Source organism: Triticum urartu, chromosome 7, assembly GCF_003073215.2.
Source record: "Triticum urartu cultivar G1812 chromosome 7, Tu2.1, whole genome shotgun sequence".
Lineage (NCBI taxonomy): Eukaryota > Viridiplantae > Streptophyta > Magnoliopsida > Poales > Poaceae > Triticum > Triticum urartu.
In genome coordinates this window covers 698572518-698596065 of record NC_053028.1, presented here as the reverse complement: position 1 = coordinate 698596065, position 23548 = coordinate 698572518, and the positions used below count along the sequence as shown (strand labels likewise).

Below are 23548 nucleotides of genomic sequence, written 5' to 3'. Positions count from 1 at the left end.
AACAGGACTTCCCATATATAAATCTTTACCTCCGGACCATTCCGGAACTCCTCGTGACGTCCGGGATCTCATCCGGGACTCCGAACAACATTCGGTATCCACATACAAGCTTCCTTTATAACCCTAGCGTCATCGAACCTTAAGTGTGTAGACCCTACGGGTTCGGGAGACATGCAGACATGACCGAGACGTTCTCCGGTCAATAACCAACAGCGGGATCTGGATACCCATGTTGGCTCCCACATGTTCCACGATGATCTCATCGGATGAACCACGATGTCAAGGACTTAATCAATCCTGTATACAATTCCCTTTGTCTAGCGGTACGATACTTGCCCGAGATTCGATCGTCGGTATCCCGATACCTTGTTCAATCTCGTTACCCGCAAGTCTCTTTACTCGTTCCATAACACATCATCCCGTGATCAACTCCTTGATCACATTGTGCACATTATGATGATGTCCTACCGAGTGGGCCCAGAGATACCTCTCCGTTTACACGGAGTGACAAATCCCAGTCTTGATTCGTGCCAACCCAACAGACACTTTCGGAGATACCCGTAGTGCACCTTTATAGTCACCCAGTTACGTTGTGACGTTTGGTACACCCAAAGCACTCCTACGGTATCCGGGAGTTGCACAATCTCATGGTCTAAGGAAATGACACTTGACATTAGAAAAGCTTTAGCATACGAACTACATGATCTTGTGCTAGGCTTAGGATTGGGTCTTGTCCATCACATCATTCTCCTAATGATGTGATCCCGTTATCAACGACATCCAATGTCCATGGTCAGGAAACCGTAACCATCTATTGATCAACGAGCTAGTCAACTAGAGGCTTACTAGGGACATGGTGTTGTCTATGTATCCACACATGTATCTGAGTTTCCTATCAATACAATTCTAGCATGGATAATAATCGATTATCATGAACAAGGAAATATAATAATAATCAATTTATTATTGCCTCTAGGGCATATTTCCAACACAGACCGGTGCTGAGACTGAGACCGACGCTGAGATTCAGACTGGCATCGAGACCGGCGCTGAGACTGCCTCGGGGAGCGGAGTCGGTATAGAACCGAAAGCAAAGAGGCAACGACTTCCTAACAAACTCAGGACTACTAGACTGGTGGTCACGTCGGTGGACGACGGCAATTTTGAGCCAACTGTGCCCGAGGAAGCGCGCGCGTGCTATGGCAATCAAATAGGCTGCATCGTACGGACAACCGCCACCATCAACGATGAGAAACTATAGATAATATGAGGCCCTCCCTCCTAAAGAAGTTGCACCAGATATTCTTGTTCCTGGGCTGGAATGAAAAGGATTATAAAGATCCTGATAAGGACCCGGCAATGAAGAAGATAAACAAACACGCCATGTCCAAGTTTAGCGACGCGTTGGCCGCCTGGAAAGCAAGGGTGAAAGCAAAGATCGACAAAAAGGAACCCTACTCCAAGATTGTAAAGGATAATCCGACAATCACGGCAGAACAATTTGAAATATTCAAGGCGGCTTGCGAGGCCGAAGATGCCAAAAAAAGTCGAAGTACATGAAGGGGTTTCAACAGAGGAACAGTAGGTGCCACCACCTCGGAAGCCGTGGTTACGGCGGGAAGAGATCCATATGGGCCAAGGAGGACGCGAAAGCCGCGAGTCTGGGCATCCTAGACCCCATGGCGGAGTTCACCGTCCCGCGGGAGCCTGACGTCCTCAGGGCCCAGCACCGTTGGGACCCAGTGAAGAAGGTTTTCGAGACGAACACGCTCACGACGGAGTTCATGAGACTGCTGGTAATTTTAGTTTCTGATCAATTCGACTACACGTTAGTCATGCATATTTGTAAACGATCCTTGTGCCTTTTGCAGAGAGAGCAGCACAGGATTGCGGCCGAGAGCGACTCGCCGTCTAAGGCGTTGGCGAGGCCCAAGTGGGACACTTCATTCAACCGGGCGTTGAACATATTGAAACAACTCCCGGTGGATACTCGACCGTCATATGGATGCGTGCACGGTGTCGGAGATGGCGCCACGTGGAAGAAGTACTATAGTGAGACCACGGAGGAGAGAAAGGAAAGACGGAGGTTAACCGAAGAAAACATCGACAAGAAGGTTGAGATTGCGGTTGAGAAGAAATCATCTCACACAGTCGTAACAGTTGTAGCTGCCGCAAAAACAGATGGTTGTAGATATGTCTACTTTCTTGGTTTCGGCCGTTTTCAATTGGACGTGGCAAAATCCAGAAAAAAATGCAGCGGACTTTTCCCTTGCTGACTTCTTGGGGAGCAGCTCGACTAGCGCTGAACCAGCACCTGCTCCCGCACTGGCTCTCGCACCGGACGTGCTCGGCGGTGCTTCGTCTTTGGCTGAGCTCGACGCCCTCACGGTATCTGTCACACCGGCCCCCTTTAATAAATGTATAATCTCCCGTTTTCATTGCTTTTCGGATGTCGCACGTCGCAGACTTTTCTTTGCAGGCCGACAAAACCCCTTGCACCATATTGTACATCATCAGCGACCAGAAGGTGGACGTGGGGAAGGCGACGATAATGAACCCGAAAGAACCATTGTTCCACAGCCGACCGATCCCCCCGAACGTCTTCAAGGTTTCCATGGCCAGTGTCAAACTGGGCCACGAGAATTTGCCTCCTCTGGTACTAGGGGGGATGGCGATGAGACCCCGTGGCAGCTTGGTTATTGTTGCAATGGGTGGGTCCTGTTGTGGCCAAAGAGTCTGCTTCGTCTGGAGGCGGTCGGGAGCACACCCACGAGCACGCAGCCTCAGCAAGGTATGAACATCAACACCCCACCTACCCAATTAGCGTCGGGTGTCGGGTTGGGTGATAGCGGATGGGGTAAGGAAGAGGCTCCATTAGTCGCTGATGACGTCGCCATGGATGAGGACGAGGACGAGGATGAGGATGGCACTCAACAGTATGTCTATACTGGCGCCTACTCAGTGTTTGAGCGTCATGAGTCGGTGCCTGAATTGCCACCTCAGAGGCTCAACGTATTATAGACGACCTTCTGGCAAAGAAGCCTAGGAAGAGACCAAAGAAAGGCAAGAAAGCTGATTCTATGATCCAGCCACCTCAGCAGCCTCGGGTTCAAGACCGTACAGATATCCCCGATGCGGATAAATTGCATATCCCCGGTCAACCAATCCTACCTGCAGCAGCGCTAGGGGCCAGATTCGGCGATCTAAGGAGACTTCATGACGATGTGCTGCGGATAGAGAAAGGCATCATCGCCTCAAAAGATCCAGGATACCCACTCTACGTGGTTAACGTTCCGCGGCAATCGTCGTACGTCGACTTCTTCCCCGCGGATAAGTTCTTCCTTCGATTCGATTACATATTCGACATGTTTCACGTGAAGAAGCTGGATTTTATGTTTGTCTGCCTTTATGCCTTGCACATGAACTACATCATCGGGGTTGAGCAGATACCTCATATCTGTGTCACTTACTCGTACTTCATGCATGAGGGCTTCTTGGAAGTCTGCGCAAAGCACCGTGAATACGCGACGGAATACATCGTCAATTTCATGCTCGCCAATAAGGACAAGGAGGCGATTCTCGTGCCTTATCATCCCCTGTAAGTCATCCGCGCGGATTTCCTTCCTTCGATTTCAATCATTCATTTGCACGGTGGAGGCTAATTAATTTGAGGTGTATTTATTTTGCGCAGCAGCGGGCGCGCCGTCCTCATCATCCTCTACCCCTGATACTCCCATGCTCTTTACTTGGACTCATCGAAGAACATTAACAAAAAGGATTGCACCCACATCAAGGATGTTCTCGACAGTGCTATGTTTTACTATGAACCACGGGGTGGAGAGGTCCAGGACAAGAAGAGAAGGGGCGGGAGGCTCGCCTTCGGCCATAAGACCGACTTCTGCTGCATCCAGCAACCGAGTGATTCTCTTAATGATGGATTCTATATCCTACACCACATGCTGGAGTACAGACGGGATCACCAGAACCTTTGCATGTCACCTACATCCGGCGATGCCCATATTCTGCAATGGGCAAAGAACGTAGGAGATATCGAGGATCACCGACTTCGAGCTGAGTTCTATCACATCCAGCGCGAACTTGCACAAATCATCATGAAGGAGGTCGTCGGAAAAATAGGGATGTTCTACGAAGCTGGACAAATGTCGCGGGAAGACGTCCGAACACGAGTAGCCTCTCAGCGTCTCGACCTGAAGCCTTTCACTAGGCTCGGGGACTATCTCCCTGACTTGGATGGATGGCACGACATGTTGGAGTGATTGTCGGTATATGACAATGTGTTCGTTTAGTCCATACTTTCTCTATGACGAAACTTTGAGTTATGCACGATGAAACTTTATTTGTGACGTAATTAAACCGTCCTCCTCGACTAGCGACGATCACTCTAGTTAGGGCATTTTGGGTACGATCAACTTTGTTATTTATGCTTATGATATGTTGCTTCTATTTTGCCAAGTCTGTCTCTTTCTGTTGCTCAACTAGATATGTTGCATATCATCGACTCATGTGACGATGCAGGTGCATAGATCATCGATGGCGAAGAAGTGCTACGTCAGGAGTATATATACGACGAGTGGCCGGAGTGTCAGGCCCATGTGTACCGGTTTCTGGTTTCTGAGCGACAGGCAGTAGTTAGTTTAGGTTCATGCTAATGCGAGAGAGGGATACGAACTCATGTACTGCATAGTTCCGCTCTCACTCAAAGTGATAGCTCTTCTCGCGTTTATCATTGTTTAGATGGATGATGATGTAGTTGCAAGTAATCGAGACCTGTATCGCTATTTTCGAGATGATGACGAGAGACCACTTTGTGTTGGATGATGATTATGATGATGACATGATTTGATGAGACTAGTTGTATGTATATGCTATGATTACATTTGTATGTGTATGATATGCTAAAGATTATTGTATAAAGCCTATTCAAATACAAAATAAATATGCAGAAAAAAAACTAATAAAACTAGTAGTAGCGAGGGGAACAAAGTTAGCAGTAGCGCCGCCTTACCAGTAGCGCCTCCCTGTAAAAAGCGCTGCAGATATTATCAGCAGCGCTCTTCACCAAAGCGCTCTACTGCTATCCATGTATAGCAATAGCGTGGGATGACAGGCGCTACGGCTACACGTTAGCTGTAGCGCCTTATCAGTAGCGCATCGTCCCGTGCTACTGATAGGCCTAAAACCCGCGCTGCTGCTAGGCTTTTCCCTAGTAGTGATATGGTATTTTTGTCGGCTATCTATCGCCCGCCAGAAGAATCAGAAGAGGTCTTTATCAAACAAGCTATGCACCCTTTCCAGTAGGATATACAACCCCATCATATACATGGGGACTCTATAGAGGATGGAATCAATCAGGACGGTTTTACTCGCTTTGGATTTAAAATTACCGCACCAAGGTTCCGCCCTAGACGCGACCCGCTCCATAAGCAGTTCAACTCATTCCACGAAACCCTCGAGTCAGATAGCGGCATACTCAGGTATGCAATGGGGAATGTGGACAATATGCAATTCAATTAGTCCACTATCCCCCGCTACTTGGCCTTAGAGTACCCTAAAACCACCACATGGCTTCAAAATAGAGGAGGAACTTGAGATTGACGATGTCAAGATCCGAGCCCTCCACCATAATCATGGTATCATCCACATACAGAAGATGCATGACTCCACCCCCAAGAATAAGATGCCCAACCACCCCCGAGATGTGCCGGGCCATTCTATCTTTGTCCAAAATGGCTGCCAGGGCATCGACCACAAGGTTGAAGAGGAGAGGGGAAATAGGGTCCATGTACCTCACCCCCCACGACGAGCTAGAGAAGGGGCCCATCTCCCCGTTAATAATGATCATCGTGTTGCTACACCGGACTTTGGACTAACTTGATGATCCATGAGCACTACCGGTCATCGAACCCCCTTCGCTCAAGCACCAAGTGGAAGAAGGACCAATCAAGGTGGGCGTATTCCTTTTGGAAATCAAGCTTGAGGAAGATGCCTTTATGGTGGCTTCTCCTAACGTCATGGAGTATCTCATGAAAGACCAGTATCCCATCAGACATACAACAACCCTTCGGGAATGCAAACTGCTAAGGGTGTGAGAGTCGCTCTACCACCCGTGCAAAGCGTGTTGCACATACCTTGGCAAAAATTAGCTAGGGCATTAATCATCGTAATCAGCCTAAAGGGTCGAATATCCGTCACCCGAACTGACAACGTCCTCGACTAGGGGGTCCTAGCCCAGCTAGACTGATGTATGGGCCGGTCCACCAGCCCATCAAGGAGGGAGACTCTAGAGGCCTTCATTATGCGGCGACCGAGGACTTTCCATGTACTTCAAGCATATCTAATTAGATTTGGCATGCAAAACCTTAGATGGGAACCGACCATATGTAACCCTAGGTACCCCTAGTGCCTACATAATCTATAGGGTTTAGTCCGTAGAGATCATCCATACATTCGTCATCATCATACCCCTAGGGTTTAGGCCACAACTCACAATCTCGAGGTAGATCAACTATGTACTTTGATACATTCATATTATAAGCAAGAGCAGGACATAGGGTTTTACCTTCATAGAGAGGGACTGAACCTAGGTAAACGCCGTGTGTTCTTTCTCTTGTTACCATTGATCCAATCAAGCAGCTCAGGCCCCCTACCCGAGGTCTACCGGTTTTGACAATGACACCAACTATTTTTGCGGTCAATGTAATTACACCAAAGTTCATGCGCGCCATGTCAAGAGTCCCAATATAGAATTTATGGAACATGGGCATGATCACAGGCTAAAGTTGTGGCCAGATTTTCTAGAAAAAGGCCACTGACAGGCCAATGGGGCTAGTCTCTGAAATAGCCTTCAAGGCTAAAACTGCTCTACCCACCTCCTCCGGCAATAATGGTAGTGTCAGCTCCCCATTCTCAATCGCGGAAACTTTGGCCGCCACTAGCCAATAGTCATTTGACAAGGAAACCCCATAACGGGGTACCGCGTGAAGAGCTCCTTAAAGAAGGGGAGTAGATGGGGGATGTAAAATTTCTTGGCTGCTCAAGGAGGACATTTCCACCCCCACAAACAAGGGAGGGTGCATTTCCAATGCCAGGCATTGCCTAGAAATAGCCGGTATAAGCGTCCCCTTTCAGGAGCCAATTCTGCACCCCCCCCCTACGCTGCCAGAAGAGCTCCTCACCCTTGAAGATCTCCATAAAGGAGGCTTCAAGGGCGCAGTGCACGATCCACTCATCGGTAGAGAGACCAGCGCCATAGGCGGGCCTCTAACTCAATTTTCAAATTCCTTGCATTTTTGCAAAACACAGTCACCCGTTTGTCTAGACATTGGCACCCGTTATCTAGACAGTGAGATCACGATTGGCTGGGCCTCATGGTGGATGTGATGAATGTTGCTTCTCATCGACTTGCCTCACGGCAGGTCCCCTGAGGCTTCAGCCACTTGGTGGTCCTTTTTCTTATTTATCTTGTGAATTCCTTGGGTGTGTTTGTGTTGATACCCTAGCAGAATATTTTATTTTAGAGCACTTGAACTTGTTGTATGGACGATATGGTGGCTTTCTTTATAAAGCGAAGGGAAAGCCTATTTCAGGAACAATTGTGCATGTGTGTTGTTTTCTTGAAGGCACTGTAAAAGAACTCGCTCACAACTCACTGCAGATGACAATCAACTTCGGCGGTGGAGATCAGCTTGGACCAGTGATGGCGTTGTCTAACTTCAAGAGGGCATGAACGACTCAGCAAAAGCTGGGGACGTTGGGTTGCTAGTGTTTGTATTTTGCAGAGAGAGAAAAGTCCACATTTCAACCTCCAACTAACCATCCAGTTTGATTTACAGCCCTCAACTCCAAAACTATTCGAATTACACCCTAAACCTACCACATGGTTCAAAACACAACCCTTGTCTTGGTTTTAGACTGGTCAAACGGTTTTGACCAGAGTCAAAGCTGACTGGACATGCCAAGTCAGTAGCCAATGCCACCCACACCCAGCCATCTAACCTACTAGTCTCTCTCTCTCTCTAATCTCCTCATGCGTTCTGCAATTAAATGACGGGGAGGCGAGCACGGCGGCCGCGGGGACTGGGCTGGCTGGGTGACGCTCATGGCCTAGTTTAGCTACGGGGTTTGTCTCGTTTGCGAGGGTTTTGCATGGTCGTCCTTTAATCAACCACATTCTACTTCCTCCGTTCCTAAATATAAGTTTTTTTAGACATTTCAAATGGACTACAACATATGGATGTATTTAGACATATTTTAGAGTGTAGATTCACTCACTTTGCTCTGTATGTAGTCACTTGTTGGAATCTCTAAAAAGACTTATATTTAGGAACGGAGGAAGTATATGGTTTCGGGCCTAGCTTTCTTTCTAAACCGGGTCAGTCTTCCTTATATATGAATGTGCAGGAGCTCCTTACCCTCTTGATGCGGTTTCATAACAAAATAAACAACGCTCACAACTTGTGTTCTCTAGGAGGAAAACAAGCATGTGTGTGTGGGTATTTCCTAAACCCGTGAATGTCACATATAAATAAACTAGAGTGGTATATTAGACATGATTTAGAAAGTCCGGGAAGTTAGGAAAAGACATGGCAGGTGAGTTGGGGTCCACATGGCTGAAATATAAACGTTTAGAGCCATCCCATGATGCTATCATCTATCAGAATCAATTTCCGAGATCGTCATACAACTAATGTGTAAGTCAATATCACAATTTGTAAAGAGTTTACTTTCATGTCTTTGTGTATATTGTTTGAGAAAGACCATCACATGGCTTGTACTTCTCGTCCAATATGTATTATTTAACTGGTTATGTACATATGCCATACAACACTATAAAATTCAAATTAAGTACGATTATTAAAATAGAAACAAATATGGCAGGTAGACAGTTAGGACAATTCTAAGTAGAGCTTGCATGCAGGGTGAGATAAAAACCACTTACATTGTTTTTATTCTTGGGGATCACCTTTTGTCCTGTCACTAGTTCAATAATTATAACTCCCAAACTGTACATGTCTGATTTGAATGATTTTTTCCCCTGCAATAGGTATTCTGGAGCAAAGTATCCTCTACATAAAAGGCCAGTATTTCAATGCATTATAACATCAGAAAATGTGAGAGTAAATGTCAGGGAAGTCTGATATTTTGATGCATGGCTTACAGTGATCCAAGACGGACTTCACTCATGGTTTGTGACTTTTCATCGAGTCTCGATAAACCAAAATCAGTGATTTTCGGAACCATATCATTATCTAGCAGTATATTCTCCGGTTTCATATCCATATGATATATTTTCTTTTCGTGGTGCAGATGGTACAAACCTTCACAAATGCCTCTAATTATTTCATAACGTGTTTTCCATTCAAGTCCCCTTAATTCATCTGCATAATGGAAAAGTAGCATTCAGCCACGAAAGTTTCAAACATTCAATTGATGCATGCTAGATTGCACAATTAGTGACCCTTGACATTGTTTTCCAGTATATCTCATTTCTTAACTGTGGGTAAAACACATCAAACGGAAGTTAAAAAGGAAACGGACAAATAGGTAAAGATAAGAGTTGTATCTTTTCAACAACAACAAAAGAGTTGTATCACATCCACAAATGACATACCCGTAATATATTTTCTCAGGCTTCCGTTGTTGATATACTCAAAACAGAGTAGTCTTTCTCGTACCTCGGCGTAAATATGCTCTTTAGATCCTCGAACTTTTATTGCTATCTGATCTGTGCTAGCACAGAAGCCAAGAAATCGTATGACATTTTCATGTTCAATGTTCAACAGGCTGCCAACTTCATGATAAAATGACGTCTCCTTGATTGAATGACTGCTTTTTATCCTTTTTACCGCAATGTTCCCATTAGAGAGCACTCCCTGTTTAACTTCTCTCGTAAGCATTTAAAAAGTATTTAGCTGAATTTGAAGATGTAGTGCGTGGAAGATAGTACTGAAAGTTCGGTATACAACACTTAGTGGACATTTTTTTCCCGACAGGGCGCAAAGTATTCAAACTCAATGGAAACAAATTACACTCAGCTCGATCATTCGCACATGCTACGAAAAATATGAAACTCCTAGTAAAATTAAGGAGGCAAATGATGAGAAAAATATGAGACTCCCTAGTCAACTTAAGGAGGCACACATTTTCCCAACTAATACATGTGTTCATCCATCTATTCTTACTCTCAAAGCGACACACTGTCTCTATCCTAGAAATGACGATAAAGGGTTTCCCCCTGCTTTATATTATAAAGCAACCACAGGGGGCCGCACCACAACCATGCCCAAAAGAGAGAAAGAAAAACAAATGCCGACACTGGCAGCTTGACGAAACAAAGAAGATCGGCAACTGCTCCCCCCCCCCCCCCCCCCCCCCCAAGATTTCCCACCACACTCCAAGAACACCAAAGCGTTGACCGAGCAACACCTTCAAGAAGGAAAGTGACGACGACGCCGCTGCCGCCCGGGCAAGTCCACTAGTAGAAAAAGGCCCTTTAGTCCCGGTTCTAGAGGGCCTTTAGTCTCGGTTCTGGAACCGGGACTAAAGGGTCGGTACTAAAGCCCCCCCCCCTAGTCCCGGTTCTTATATGAATCGGGACTAAAGGCCCTCCACGTGGCCGCTGTCTGGAGTTCCACCTTTAGTCCCGATTGGTAACACCAACCGGGACAAAAGGAAATTTTATGATTTTTTAAATAATTTTTTTCCTGATTTTCAAATTTCTGAATTATTTCACAATTTAATCTCTAATCACCCCTCATCACTGCTCAATTTAACCTCTAATTTCTAATCACCTCTCATCATTCCAAATCATCTTACTTCCCGGCCGGTCACCCATCCTCTCACTACTCTAGCCTGAGCATGCTTAACTTACGGGTTCTATTCCCCCTCGTTTCCAAGTCTGCACTTGTTGTTTTCCTAACAATAGTAAGATGTCAATCCTATTAAAGTTTAGCTTGAGCATGAAGTCACACGTTTCACTGTTTGAGTTTGAAACTATTATTCTAAAAAACAATAATTATGTAGTAACCCTAATATTTCTTGAATAAATAGTTTGGCCATAGTTTGACCACAGTTTGACCAAATTTCAAAAAACTAAAATAATTATTTAGTAACACTAATATTCTTGCATAATTATTTAGTAACACTAATATTTCTTGAATAAGTTGTTTGACCACGGTTTGACCAGATTTAACCAAAATTCAAAAAACATAAATTTGAGCATATCTTTTTTCCTTTTACAATTTGAGGATTCTAAAATATTGCAAAACGGGGGGGTGGGGGTGGGGGTAGAGTTTGATACACGAACCCCTTTAGTCCCGGTTTGAGACACGAACCTGGACTATCTTTAGTCCTGGTTTGAGACACGAACCGGGACTATCTTTAGTCCCGGTTTGAGACACGAACCGGCACCAATGGGTGCGATGCCCTTTAGTCCCGGTTCGTGTCTCAAACCGGGACTAAGGGTCTCATTTGAACCGGGACTTGTGCCTTTAGCCGCTCGAACCGAGACTAATGCTCACATTAGTCCCGGTTCGTAATGCAACCGGGACTAATGTGTATATTGAGCTGTGACCAAAGCCCTGTTTTCTACTAGTGGTCCTAGGGTTTCCCCCAGTATGCGAAGGGCAGTGAGGAGGGGGTTATACCTGAAGCCCTTTAGGAAGGAACGACGGCGCCCGCAGGCATCACCAAATCGGTGCCGAACGAGCCAACAGGGATTTCTCCCGACCCCCAACCCTCGCCACCCCGAACGATCCGAGTGCTCCACCAAACCAACCGCCCACCAACGTGCACCACCACGGTCCTGGAATCCACCTCATCGCCAACCTGAGGCCATTGGCACGAGGCCAAAAGGAGGAAAAAGGGAACAATATACCCGGGGGCACCAGCAAAGCAGCCGAGCTGGAGGGGACTATCTCCACCGCCGGAGAAGAATCTGACCGGACGCGGCATCTGGGACAAACTAGGCCACCACCGGCCCGACCGCACCCAGGCCACCGGTGGCCCAGATGGGCCCGCAAAGTCCCCCGCCACGCTGCAGCACACCAGGTGCCAACGCCGCCACTGCCCAGAGACCGCTGCCGCCCCAACTCGAACTCCAGGGAGCCTCGCCGCCGGGCAGAGAGCCGCCAGCCTGCCCGAGCCCAGATGGGTCTCCAAGGGCACAGATCTGGGCCTAGCAGGCGCCGCCGGCCGAGCCCCCGCACTACCGCGCCACCCCGCAGCCAACGGCTACACCTAAGGCACCTGAGGCCCACGGGAACCACCCCAGTGAGCCAGACCTCCGCCGGCCGAGCCACACCACCGCCAGGAGGAGCCCCCGCGCCCGGGGAAAGACCAGCCCGCCGCCGGCAGCACCGCGCGGGCGGCGGCGGCATGGGAAGAGAGTGGGGAGAGGAGCTGGAGGAGAAGGGGGCTAGGGTTCACCTGTCGCCAGCGTGGGGTGGGGGTGAATGAATAGATGGGGGTGATATCAACAAGACGTGAGCAACTTCTGCCGGCGGCTGTTAATTCTCTATCCTACAAACCAAATTTCGTAATATACCACAGAAAGTATCTGCCTGATTGACTGGCTTCAATATATAGGAGTATATACCATAAAAATAAAGTGGTGTCTTTTTTTCTTGAAGGGAAGGGAAATGCCCTTTCCCATATCCCAGCTTGTGTGGGAGCTTTCAGCACCAGGTATGCTCTTTAATAAAAATCAAGTGGTATCTTGAACAGGTATGTAACATCTGTATATAGTGATATTTTTACTAGGTTTTTTTAGAGAATGTTCTTACTAGGTTGCAACATCGAGCATCAACAAAGTTTGGCTACACTAGTAGAAAACAGGGCTTTGGTCCAGGCCGGGTCAGCCCATTAGTCCCGGTTCAGTCTAGAACATGGACCAATGTGGGCATTGGTCCTGGTTCGTGAGCCCAGGGGGACGGCCAGGCCATGTGGGCCATTGGTCCCGGTTCATCTGGACCTTTTGGTCCCGGTTGGTGGGACGAACCCGGACCAATGGGCCTCGCTCCTGGCCCACCACCTCATTGGTCCCGGTTGGTGGCTTGAACCGGGACCAAAGGCTCCCCTTTAGTCCCGGTTCATGCCACCAACCGGGACCAATGAGGTGCCTATATATACCCCCTCGCGCAAGAGCAGAGCATAGTGCTCTGTTTTTTCTGGCCGAGGGGGAGAGGGCTTTGTGGTGCTCTAGCTCACCTCCTATGCACATGAGGTGTTCGATGGAATGCCCGAGCCACACTACTTAAGCTTTCTCCTCTCGAAGCTCGACCTCCAAGCTCCATTTTCCTCGAGATTTGTCTAGATTTAGCGGTCCGTCACGCCCCATCCCCGTCTTCACCGCCGTCGATCACCCGCGCCGATCTCATCACCGAAACCACCGTGGTGAGCCTCTTGTTCTTATCTTCTTTCTGAAAGGAAAAATATTCTTACTTGTATGTTTAGATAGATACTTGTATCATTTTCTTACATTTATTATTGCATCTTATATAGTGCGATGGTTTTGGTATCCGCCCCCGTCGGCCCTCGTCCTATCTATGATTCGGATGTGGTATGTATATTATCTTTATAACTATTGGTTCATTTATTGTTTATGAAAATTATGCCGACCAACGTGACATAGATTTTATTTATCTAGGATGTATGTGAATCAGAAATGCCAACCGACCCTATTGTCGAGAGGTTAAATGTAGTTGAAGAAGAAAACAATTTGTTGAAGGAAAAAATATAAAAAATTGAGGAGGAGAAGATGATATTGGAGTTGCATGTTGCGGATGTCGTCGATGATCACAAGATCAAGATGGATGCAATGCGCTTGAAGATTAGAAAGATTAGAAAATATGCCATTCATACCGAGGCTTGGTATCATTATGCCGTTGGATCAATTGTTACCTTGGTTGCGATTATGATCGCATTTGTTTTCGCATTGAAATGTTTTACATAGTTTCAATGTATGGTTTAATTAATTAGATGCTCTGGAGAGCTATATGTTGTTAGATGAGAACTATGTATGCACTTTGGTTTTAATGTGATGATGAACTTCTATTAATTTGGACACTTAATTATATATAATGCACGCAGATGAACCGGCAATGGATGTACGGTGACAGACACACCCGCGAGTACATTAAGGGCGTGCATGAGTTTCTCGATGCGGCTGAGGCAAACAAGTAGAATGGTTTTATGTGTTGTCCATGCACTGAATGTGGGAATACGAGGTCTTACTCTAACCGGAAAATCCTTCACTCCCACCTGCTTTACAAGGGTTTCATGCCACACTATAATGTTTGGACGAGGCACGGAGAAATAGGGGTTATGATGGAAGACGGCGAAGAAGAAGAGTACGATGACAACTATGTGCCCCCTGAATACGGTGATGCTGCAACGGGGGGAGCTGGTGAAGATCAAGAGGAACCAGACGATGTGCCCGATGATGATGATCTCCGCCGGGTCATTGTCGATGCAAGGACGCAATGCATTAGTCAAAAGGAGAAGCTGTAGTTCTATCGCATGTTAGAGGATCACAAAAAAGGGTTATACCCCAATTGCGAAGATGGCAACACAAAGCTCGGTACTGTACTGGAATTGCTGCAGTGGAAGGCAGAGAATGCTGTGGCTGACAAAGGATTTGAGAAGCTACTGAAAATATTGAAGAAGAAGCTTCCAAAGGATAACGAATTGCCCGACAGTACATACGCAACAAAGAAGGTCGTATGCCCTCTAGGATTGGAGGTGGAGAAGATACATGCATGCCCTAATGACTGCATCCTCTACCGCGGTGCATACAAGGATCTGAACGCATGCCCGGTATGCGGTGCATTGTGGTATAAGATCAGACGAGATGACCCTGGTGATGTTGACGGCGAGCCCCCCAAGAAGAGGGTTCCTGCGAAGGTGATTTGGTATGCTCCTATAATACCACGGTTGAAACGTCTGTTCAAAAATGAAGAGCATGCCAAGTTGATGCGATGGCACAGTGAGAACCGAAAAAAAGATGGGAAGTTGAGAGCACCAGCTGATGGGTCGCAGTGGAGAAAAATCGAGAGAAAGTACTAGGATGAGTTTGCAAAGGACCCAAGGAATGTATGGTTTGCTTTAAGCGCGGATGGCATTAATCCTTTCGGGGAGCAGAGCAGCAATCACAGCACCTGGCCCGTGACTCTATGTATGTATAACCTTCCTCCTTGGATGTGCATGAAGCGGAAGTTCATTATGATGCCAGTTCTCATCCAAGGCCCTAAGCAACCCGGCAACGACATTGATGTGTACCTAAGGCCATTAGTTGAAGAACTTTTACAGCTTTGGAATGGAAACGGTGTACGTACGTGGGATGAGCACAGACAGGAGGAATTTAACCTTAAGGCGTTGCTGTTCGTGACCATCAACGATTGGCCCGCTCTCAGTAACCTTTCAGGACAGACAAACAAAGGATACCACGCATGCACGCACTGTTTAGATGACACTGAAAGTATATACTTGGACAAATGCAGGAAGAATGTGTACCTGGGCCATCGTCGATTTCTTCCGACCAACCATCAATGTCGAAAGAAAGGCAAGCATTTCAAAGGCGAGGCAGATCACCGGAAGTGATTGTCCATTTTGTAAACGAAGTGCATCAAGTTTTTGTCGTAACCCTCTCTACTTTTTGGAACATGCTATGTGGATGAAATGATGATACCCTGCCAACTTTCAACCTTTTCAGAGTTCATTTTTAAATACTTTCCAATTTGAGAGTCATTTAGCTCAAAGAATGAATTAATAGCAAACAGAATGAACTACAAAACTTTTATGAAAATAAAAACAATCAATTAAAATATTATGTTATGATCAACTAAAATAAAACTATAATATTCTTCAATAGCAAAAAGAATATAATTTTTGTGACCTAAAATCAAACTATAAGTATTTAATTGTAAGTATAAATAAAAAATAAATAGCAAAAAAGAAAAAAAATTCTATTTTTATAGTAAAGTTATTCATAAACTACTGATTCACACAAATTTTAAAATATACAAATTTAAACTATTCAAAATTTTAAAACTAATGGCACTAACAGAAAGTTTATAATTTTTGTGACCTAAAATCAAAAAGAAATCACTAAAAAACTATAAGTATTTAGTTGTAAGTATAAATAAAAAATAAATAGAAAAAAAATTCTATTTTTATAGTAAAGTTATTCATAAACTAGTGATTCACACAAATTTTTAAAAATTCAAATTTAAACTATTCAAAATTTAAAACTAATGGCACTAACAGAAAGTTTATAATTTTTGTGACCTAAAAGAAAAAAGAAATCACTAAAAAACTGTAAGTATTTAGTTTTAAGTAGAAATAAAAAAATAAAAAACCAAAAAAATATAGAAATAAAAAAGAAAAAACCAAAAAATGCCACCTAATGGCACTAACAGGATTCAGGCCCGCAGAAGGCCCAATAGGCCCACAGGCAGTAGCAAGTTTAGGCCCGAAAGCCTGTATTAGAGAGGAGCTCGAATGGGGAGGCACACCAGCGCTTATAAACAAGTGCCGGCGCCCTTCAGCTAGCGATGTGGGACTAAATTTTTGGGTGCGGGGCAGCACAAGGCCATTGGTCCCGGTTGGTGGCACCAACCGGGACCAAAGGCCGCCGCTTCCCGCCCTTTGGGCTGCTGAAAATTGGCCTTTGGTCCCGGTTCGTGGCACCAACCGCGACCAAAGGGGGGCATTGGTCACGGTTTGTGCCACGAACCAGGACCATTGCTTTGGGTATATAAGGTAGCACTTGTGAAAATTTCGCCAACCGCTCCCATTCGCCCCCGACGCCCCCAGGCCGTTCGTCGTCATCGTCGCCGCCCCGATCGAGCCCGTCGTCGCCCGCTCCCCGTCGCCGTCGCCCCGCGCCGCCGCAGGCCTTGTCCCCGTCGCTGCTTGCGCTGTCGCCGGCCTCCCCCTCCCCATCGCCCCGCGCCGCGTCGCCGGCCTCCCCCGCGCCGTCGCCCCTGCCCCGCCTGTCGCCGTCGCCCCTGCCCTGCCCGTCGTCGTCGCCCCGCCCCGCCCGTCGCCGTCGCCCCGCCCCGCCCGTCACCGTCGCCGTCGCCCTGCCCGTTGGTCCGGCCGGCGCCCCTCCCCTGTTTTTTTATATATTATATATGCTTGTGTATATTGCCTCTGTGTATATTATGCATATATGTATTGTGTATATTGCTTCTTTTCAGATTTTTTTTCATATATATGTTTGTATTTTGTATTTTTCTTTTTTATAAAAATGTATATATGTTTTTATGTTCTCTGTGTATATATGTTCATATATGCAAAAGTTAGGTTTAAATATTTAGAAAAGGATTATCTATATATGTTCTCTGATTTAGTACATTTTAGGTTACTTTCATTTTTAGAAAAGTTTTATATATTTAGGAGAGGAAAAAGGAAAATAAGAAGAGGAAAAAGGAGAAGAAGAGGAGAGGAAGAAAAGGAAGAGGAAAGAAGAAAAAATAGAATTTTTTTTCTATTTTTTCTTCTTCTCCTCTATTCCTTTCTTCTTCTCCTCTTTTTTTTCTTCTTTTTTTTCTTCGATCTTCTCCCCCTCCCGATAGGAAAGTTTTATATAAAAAGTTACAATTTTAGAAAAGTTTTATATATGCAAAAGTTACAATTTTAGAAAAAGAAGGATAGGAAAGAAGAAAATAAGAAGAGGAAAGAAAGAAGAAGAGGATAGGAAAAGAAGAGGAGAAAAAAATAAGAAGAAGAAAAAAGAAGAAAAAGAAGAGGAGAAGAAGAAAGGAATGGTGGAGAAGAGAAAATAGAATATATTCTATTTTCTCTTCTTCTCCACTATTCCTTTCTTCTTCTCCTCTTTTTTTTTCTTCTTTTTTTTCTTCTATCTTCTCCTCTAGCTATTCCTTTCTTCTTCTCCTCTATTTTCTTCTTCTTCTTCTTCTTCTTCTTCTTCTTCTTCTTCTTCTTCTTAATTTTTATCGGGAACGAGGGTGTCGAGGATCGCCGAGGGGTCGAGGGTTGGGAACTAGGGTAGAGGGTCGAGGGTCGTTAAGGGGTCAAGGGTCGAGGGTTTCAGGGTCGAGGGTTCGAGGGTTCTATAGGGTCGAGGGTCGAGGGTTCCAGCAGGGTCGTCTAGGGGTCGAGGGTTCCAGGGTCGTCGAGGGTTCGAGGGGTCGAGGATCGCCGAGGGGTCGAGAGAGGTTTCCTAGTGTCAAAGTATTGAAGAAATCCATGCCTTCTTCATTAGCCGGAAGTAACCAGGGCATGTTGGTACGAAGTTCTGCAAAGTTGTTCTGGAATGGAGTCCCGGATAGAATAATCCGCCTTTTGGTACGAATTCAGCAAAGGCCTTCCAAATAGCGATATTCGGAAGGCTCTTGCTGAACTTCGTACCAAAAAGCGAATTATCCTATCTGGGACTCCGTTCCAGAACAACTTTGAAGAGCTTGGTACCATCATGCACATGTTACTTTCGCCTAATGATGAAGACATGGTTTTGTTGAATCCTTTGACACTACGCAACCTCCCGACCCCTCGGCGATCCTCTCGAACATGAGAGGAAGAAGAGGATAAAAAAAGAAGAGGAAGAAGAAAAAAAGAGGAGAAACTCCTCTATTCTTTCTTCTCCTCTTTTTTTCTTCTTCTTCCTCTTTTTTTTATCGGGAAAGAGGGTCGTCGAGGGACATAGATGTAGTGTCGTCGTTGTTGATATATACCCCCTCCCGATAGCTTGCTATGATTAGGTAGCTAGTTCCACCGAGCTGCTTCAGCCGGAGCATGCCTTGACGGCTCCTGCCAGCTATCCCGTGGATGCTATAACGGAGTCTCAAAATTGCCACCTTATGACGCAATGGATAAATTTGAAGGTCAAGGCGGCTGTTGGCTCTGTTTATCCTACTGAACCCGGCGCAACTTTTCACTGCCGGCCGATTCCAGAAGGATATGCTAGGGTGATGGTGGATGAAAGAACGGAGGGATTTGAGGACCTCCAGCTTGACCACCCTACCGGTGAAGGGGAGACTCGGCTGGGGTCTGCTCTGAAGACTCCATGCCTATGGCGGAAGGAGCTCATCAACCTTCCGAACTGGACGCCTCCACCTCCTCCTCCTCCTCCGGCAAGTCAGGGCACTCCGCCTCCTCCACCGCCTCCTCCTCCGGCGAGTGACGATCAGGGCCCTCGGCCGGCTCCTTCTCCGGCGCGTGGCGGCACTCCGCCTCCTTCTCCGCCTGCACCGACGCGCCCGAGCAGCCAGCCTCCTCCTTCTCCGCCTCGTCAGCAAGGGCGAAAGAGACCTGCCGCCGCTCCAGCTGCTTCGGCGCGTCGTAGTCCTTCTCCTCCGCCTCTTAAGCAAGTAAAGAAGACAACCACTCCGTCTGCTCGGTCGGCGTCTAGCAGTACAACCAGAGGCGGGAGGACATACAGATCCGGTCCTTCTCTGAAGACTCCAGAGAAGTTACCATACGAGAGGACCCCGGAGGAGAACGCGAAGATCGCGTGAACCGAAGTGGATGACTGGTTTCAAGGGTTGAAAGCAAAGAGACATCCACCTCCGGAGGAGAAGGTAGATCCGGTGAAAGTGAAGCGCACTCTGGCTGCACTGGCAAAACCACCCAAGTCTCCGCCGAAAGGCAACTATGAGCGCATTATTGCAAAGACATGGGCCGAAGCGGAGCGGTCGGGAAGTACAGTCAGTGATCAAAGGCTGAAAGAATGACGAGCAGCTGGGAAACAAATTGCCCAGCTCGGCGAACAAGCGAAGCAATCGTACCCCCCGCTCAAGGTGCCTAGCGACATCGTCGATCCGAGGATGGTGCCCGGTTATTGCAATGTTGATGATTACCTGCCCGACGATGTACATTATGATCCCATGGAGGTGCAGATACACAGATACGAGTACGGGAAGCCTCTCGTCAAAGATGAAAAATCTTTAACAACGATGATGCGAAGATTACATGATTGGTACTTGAAAATCTGCAGAGAGTCTGAGGGGAGGAATACTTTGTATGCGAGAGTTAAACCGGAGCATGACCTCGTTGGAATTGAACTGTTGCCTATTCCATTTGAGGAGTTCTATCAGTTTTTCAATCAATTGGCCCTCGATAAAACAACGGTCACCTGCTACTGTCTGTAAGTACTACTACTTCTGTCATTAAGTCTCTCTATATAGCTCATCTCTTTCATTGCATGTATTTATAATTATCCTCACTATATTATGCAGATTGAAGATCGCCGAATTGAAGAAAAGACAAATCGGTGATATTGGGTTCGTTAACACATATCTCATAGATGCAACTGAGGTTGAACATCGTCCTGAAGATACCGAGGCCAACTTGCTACGATCATTCAAAAAAAATGAAAACAAAGATATAATACTCTTTCCTTACAACTTCAAGTGAGTGTTACTGTCTTGTGCATATTCGGTTTCCCTTATATATTAGTCCAGGTTATAGTAATGTAATTGATGAGTTATGCATGCGTGCGCAGGTACCACTATATTCTCCTAGAGATTAGGCTTGAGCGGGGAGTAGTAACTGTCCTGGACTCTAAACGAAAAGATCCCCAGGAGTACGCGGACGTGACTGAAATCCTCAAGAAGTAAGTTAAATCGATCATTATCCACCATATCAGCAACTTTGTTCATTTCCTGATATCAAGTAATTGTTTTCTTTGTCCGGCAAGGTTTGGAGAAAATTCACCAGAAAAGTTCCGGGACTGCCGAAGGAGCTGGAATTTAGACACCCGAAAGTAAGTACTATAGTAGCATGTTCCGTGCATCTCCTAGCTAGTGATTCAAGCGCTAGTTTCATCAATACCATTTAGCATTCTTGCTTATCAGTTTGATTGACCTCTATTTCTTGTAAAGTGGTTGTGGCAGGAACAAGGGAATGATTTCTGTGGATACTACGTCTGCGAGTCCATCCGCCACACGACCTGTGAGCGGGGCGGGTACTCTGACGAACAATATGAAGTACGTAAATAACAACATTCACAATTTTATTTTATTACCATCATCTGTGTTGAGTTTCATTTATTCATATATATATATATGTATTGACCCCCTTCTTCAAATTAGATGTTTCGGAAGCGGGATGAACTCCTAGCACCAGCTCGCATGCGAGCAATTCAAGAGGAATTGGCGGCATTCTTTCTTGACCACGTGATCGCTGAAGACGGAGAATACTATGTGAACCATGAGTCCGTATGATTATATTTGTAAGAGATAATTATTGTATATATGTAGCCGGTAGTGTCGGATAGATATACGAGAACTTGTTGTTCGACCAATCTCTCGGAGAAGGAGAGGTGGTCGATATCACTTCTCTCTGTATGCATATATGTTCATGACGATCTTCTGTTTCCTTCGTTTGCTTCCTAGCTAGCTAGCGTGTCTAGTCCTCTCTATACGTATGTATAGTACGTAGCGTCGACCAAGCACGGACATAAGAGAGGACACTTCTCTCTATTAATTATAGCTAGCTAACACAATATATGAAACACCTAAATAACCCCCCAAAACCCCCAAACCCCCCCCCCTTCAAAAAAAACAAAAAACCCCAGTCACAGAAATGCTGACGCGTGGATGCCTATTGGTCCCGGTTGGTGCCACCAACCGGGACCAAAGGGTCTCCTGCCTGGGCTCTGCGCACTGCCCATGTGGAGGCCCATCAGTCCCGGTTCTGGATTGAACCGGGACTAAAGGGTCGGGGCATTAGTACCGACCCTTTAGTCCCGGTTCAGGAACCGGGACTAAAGGCCCTTACGAACCGGGACTATAGGCCCTTTTTCTACCAGTGCTACCTCAAACACTGCTCAAGTCAATATACCAATTCCAAGAGTGATCTCTATATGACATATGCCTAATTTATGGTAAACAATAATGTTACCTTATAAACAGTTGCAAATCCACCATGGCCGATTTCTCGATCCTCCGAGAAATTTTCTGTGACATCCTTCAAAAGTGCGAGTGATAGATTTCTCGGATTCTCTCTTCCATCAAGTATACGCTCCAGGACCTCACAATCCATGTATGATGTATCTGATGTGCAATCAATTTCACACTATGCACTATCAACTTATGCATTTTAAGAATTCTAAAAGATTATTTTATGTGCATCATGTTAAAGCTTATACACCTGCAAGCAAGAGCGTTGCAGGTCCTGGGAAAAATACTATAAAAAGCCAAGGCCCAAAATCTTCTAGAAATCTATTCCCAAGAACACAACAAAAAATATGATGTTAGCATTAGTAATGCATGCAAAATAAAAAGTTGTTGCCTTGTACTGTTCATAAAAATAAGTAAAAATATTTTAAATTTTAGTGCATTTTAAGAAAATAAAATGAAAATTAGACTCGGGAATAGAAGGAGAAAGATAAAATAGATGTTCAAATGCGCTGAATTTGGCACGGACATCACACACTCAAGCATCTTTCACCACAAAAAAGTTCAGAATTTTTTGAACATGTTTACTATTTTAACAGATTTACTGTTCCACCCCGGGCTCATCTGAGCCCAAGAGCCAAAAGGGAGTCCCATGTTAATAGCATTACTGTAGCAGAATATGTCTACATGTTAGTATGCAAGTACATATTTGATCCATAATTAACTAGCTAGTTAACAAGTCGTGTTTCATTTCATCTTCCCGCAGAGAAAAAGGTCGTATTTCATCTGTTTTTCAGATCTGGAAGTGTCAAAGGTGGAATTCGGAAGAAGGCGTGCAAGAATTAAGGCCAGTTGGTTGTTATCAAAAGAATTTGACAAGTAAGAACCAAAAGCACTAACCTGGAAGATCAATCTGCGGGGATTCAGCTATACTCAAGAAACATAGGAGAGGCACAAGAAGATGAGACTGGATCCACCTACCAGCAGCTGCTTGGGGTTGCATAGGAATGGAGATATAGAGGCAAAAGAGGCATTAAGTACGGGTGATATCAGGTGGGTAACCAAGGACAAATTAGATGTCAATTAAAGACTAAACAAACATGGCCACAGATTTAACTAATTGAGATAAGGATGATGCATGCACTTCTCACAGGTCGAGCCAAAGAACCACAGTAGGTGAGCGCTAAAATATAGCGAGAATTTAAAATATCCTTTGTAGTTGCGTGTTAGAAATATTAGGTGAACAAGTCCAAATTCAGACATACTTAAAAAGATGAAACAGGCAAGACTTCACATTTAACAACATGAGACCGGACCCGTGTACCAGCTGGCTGTGACTCGATCACCCAGAGTAGCATATATATAAATGAAGACGGCCAAGCAGACTATAATTGACAATTAACACGGTGATTAGGCTACGGTGATGCATGTGATGGCTGACATGTCCAGCCAGGGAAAGGTAACCGCGTACGGTAGGTGAGAGCTAGCGGAAGGCTAGCAGACACGATGTTAGGTATGGCGACATCGGTTGAGTTTCAGTCTAACTTGCAATTTGGAAGACCAAATTTAAGAGACAATAGTTCACATTTAACAAGTAGAGATTAGGGTGAGATTCATGTTATGGCGGACATGACAGGTCCAGCTAGCAGTAACATATGGGGGAATTT

The 23548-nt window shown here is 45.7% G+C and overlaps 1 protein-coding gene across 1 annotated transcript in view; it reads right to left on the bottom strand.

The window, feature by feature from the left end:
• Nucleotides 1-22877, bottom strand: part of LOC125519466 (G-type lectin S-receptor-like serine/threonine-protein kinase SRK) — an 87041-nt gene extending 64164 nt beyond the window's left edge. The window contains exons 1-2 of the mRNA XM_048684265.1: nt 22782-22877; nt 21886-22037 (exon numbers count right to left, since the gene is read on the bottom strand). Of these exons, the coding sequence (XP_048540222.1) occupies nt 21886-22026 (141 nt within the window). The 5' untranslated portion in view covers nt 22027-22037; nt 22782-22877. The remainder of the gene's footprint in view (nt 1-21885; nt 22038-22781) is intronic.
• Between the last annotated feature and the right edge of the window lie 671 nt (nt 22878-23548).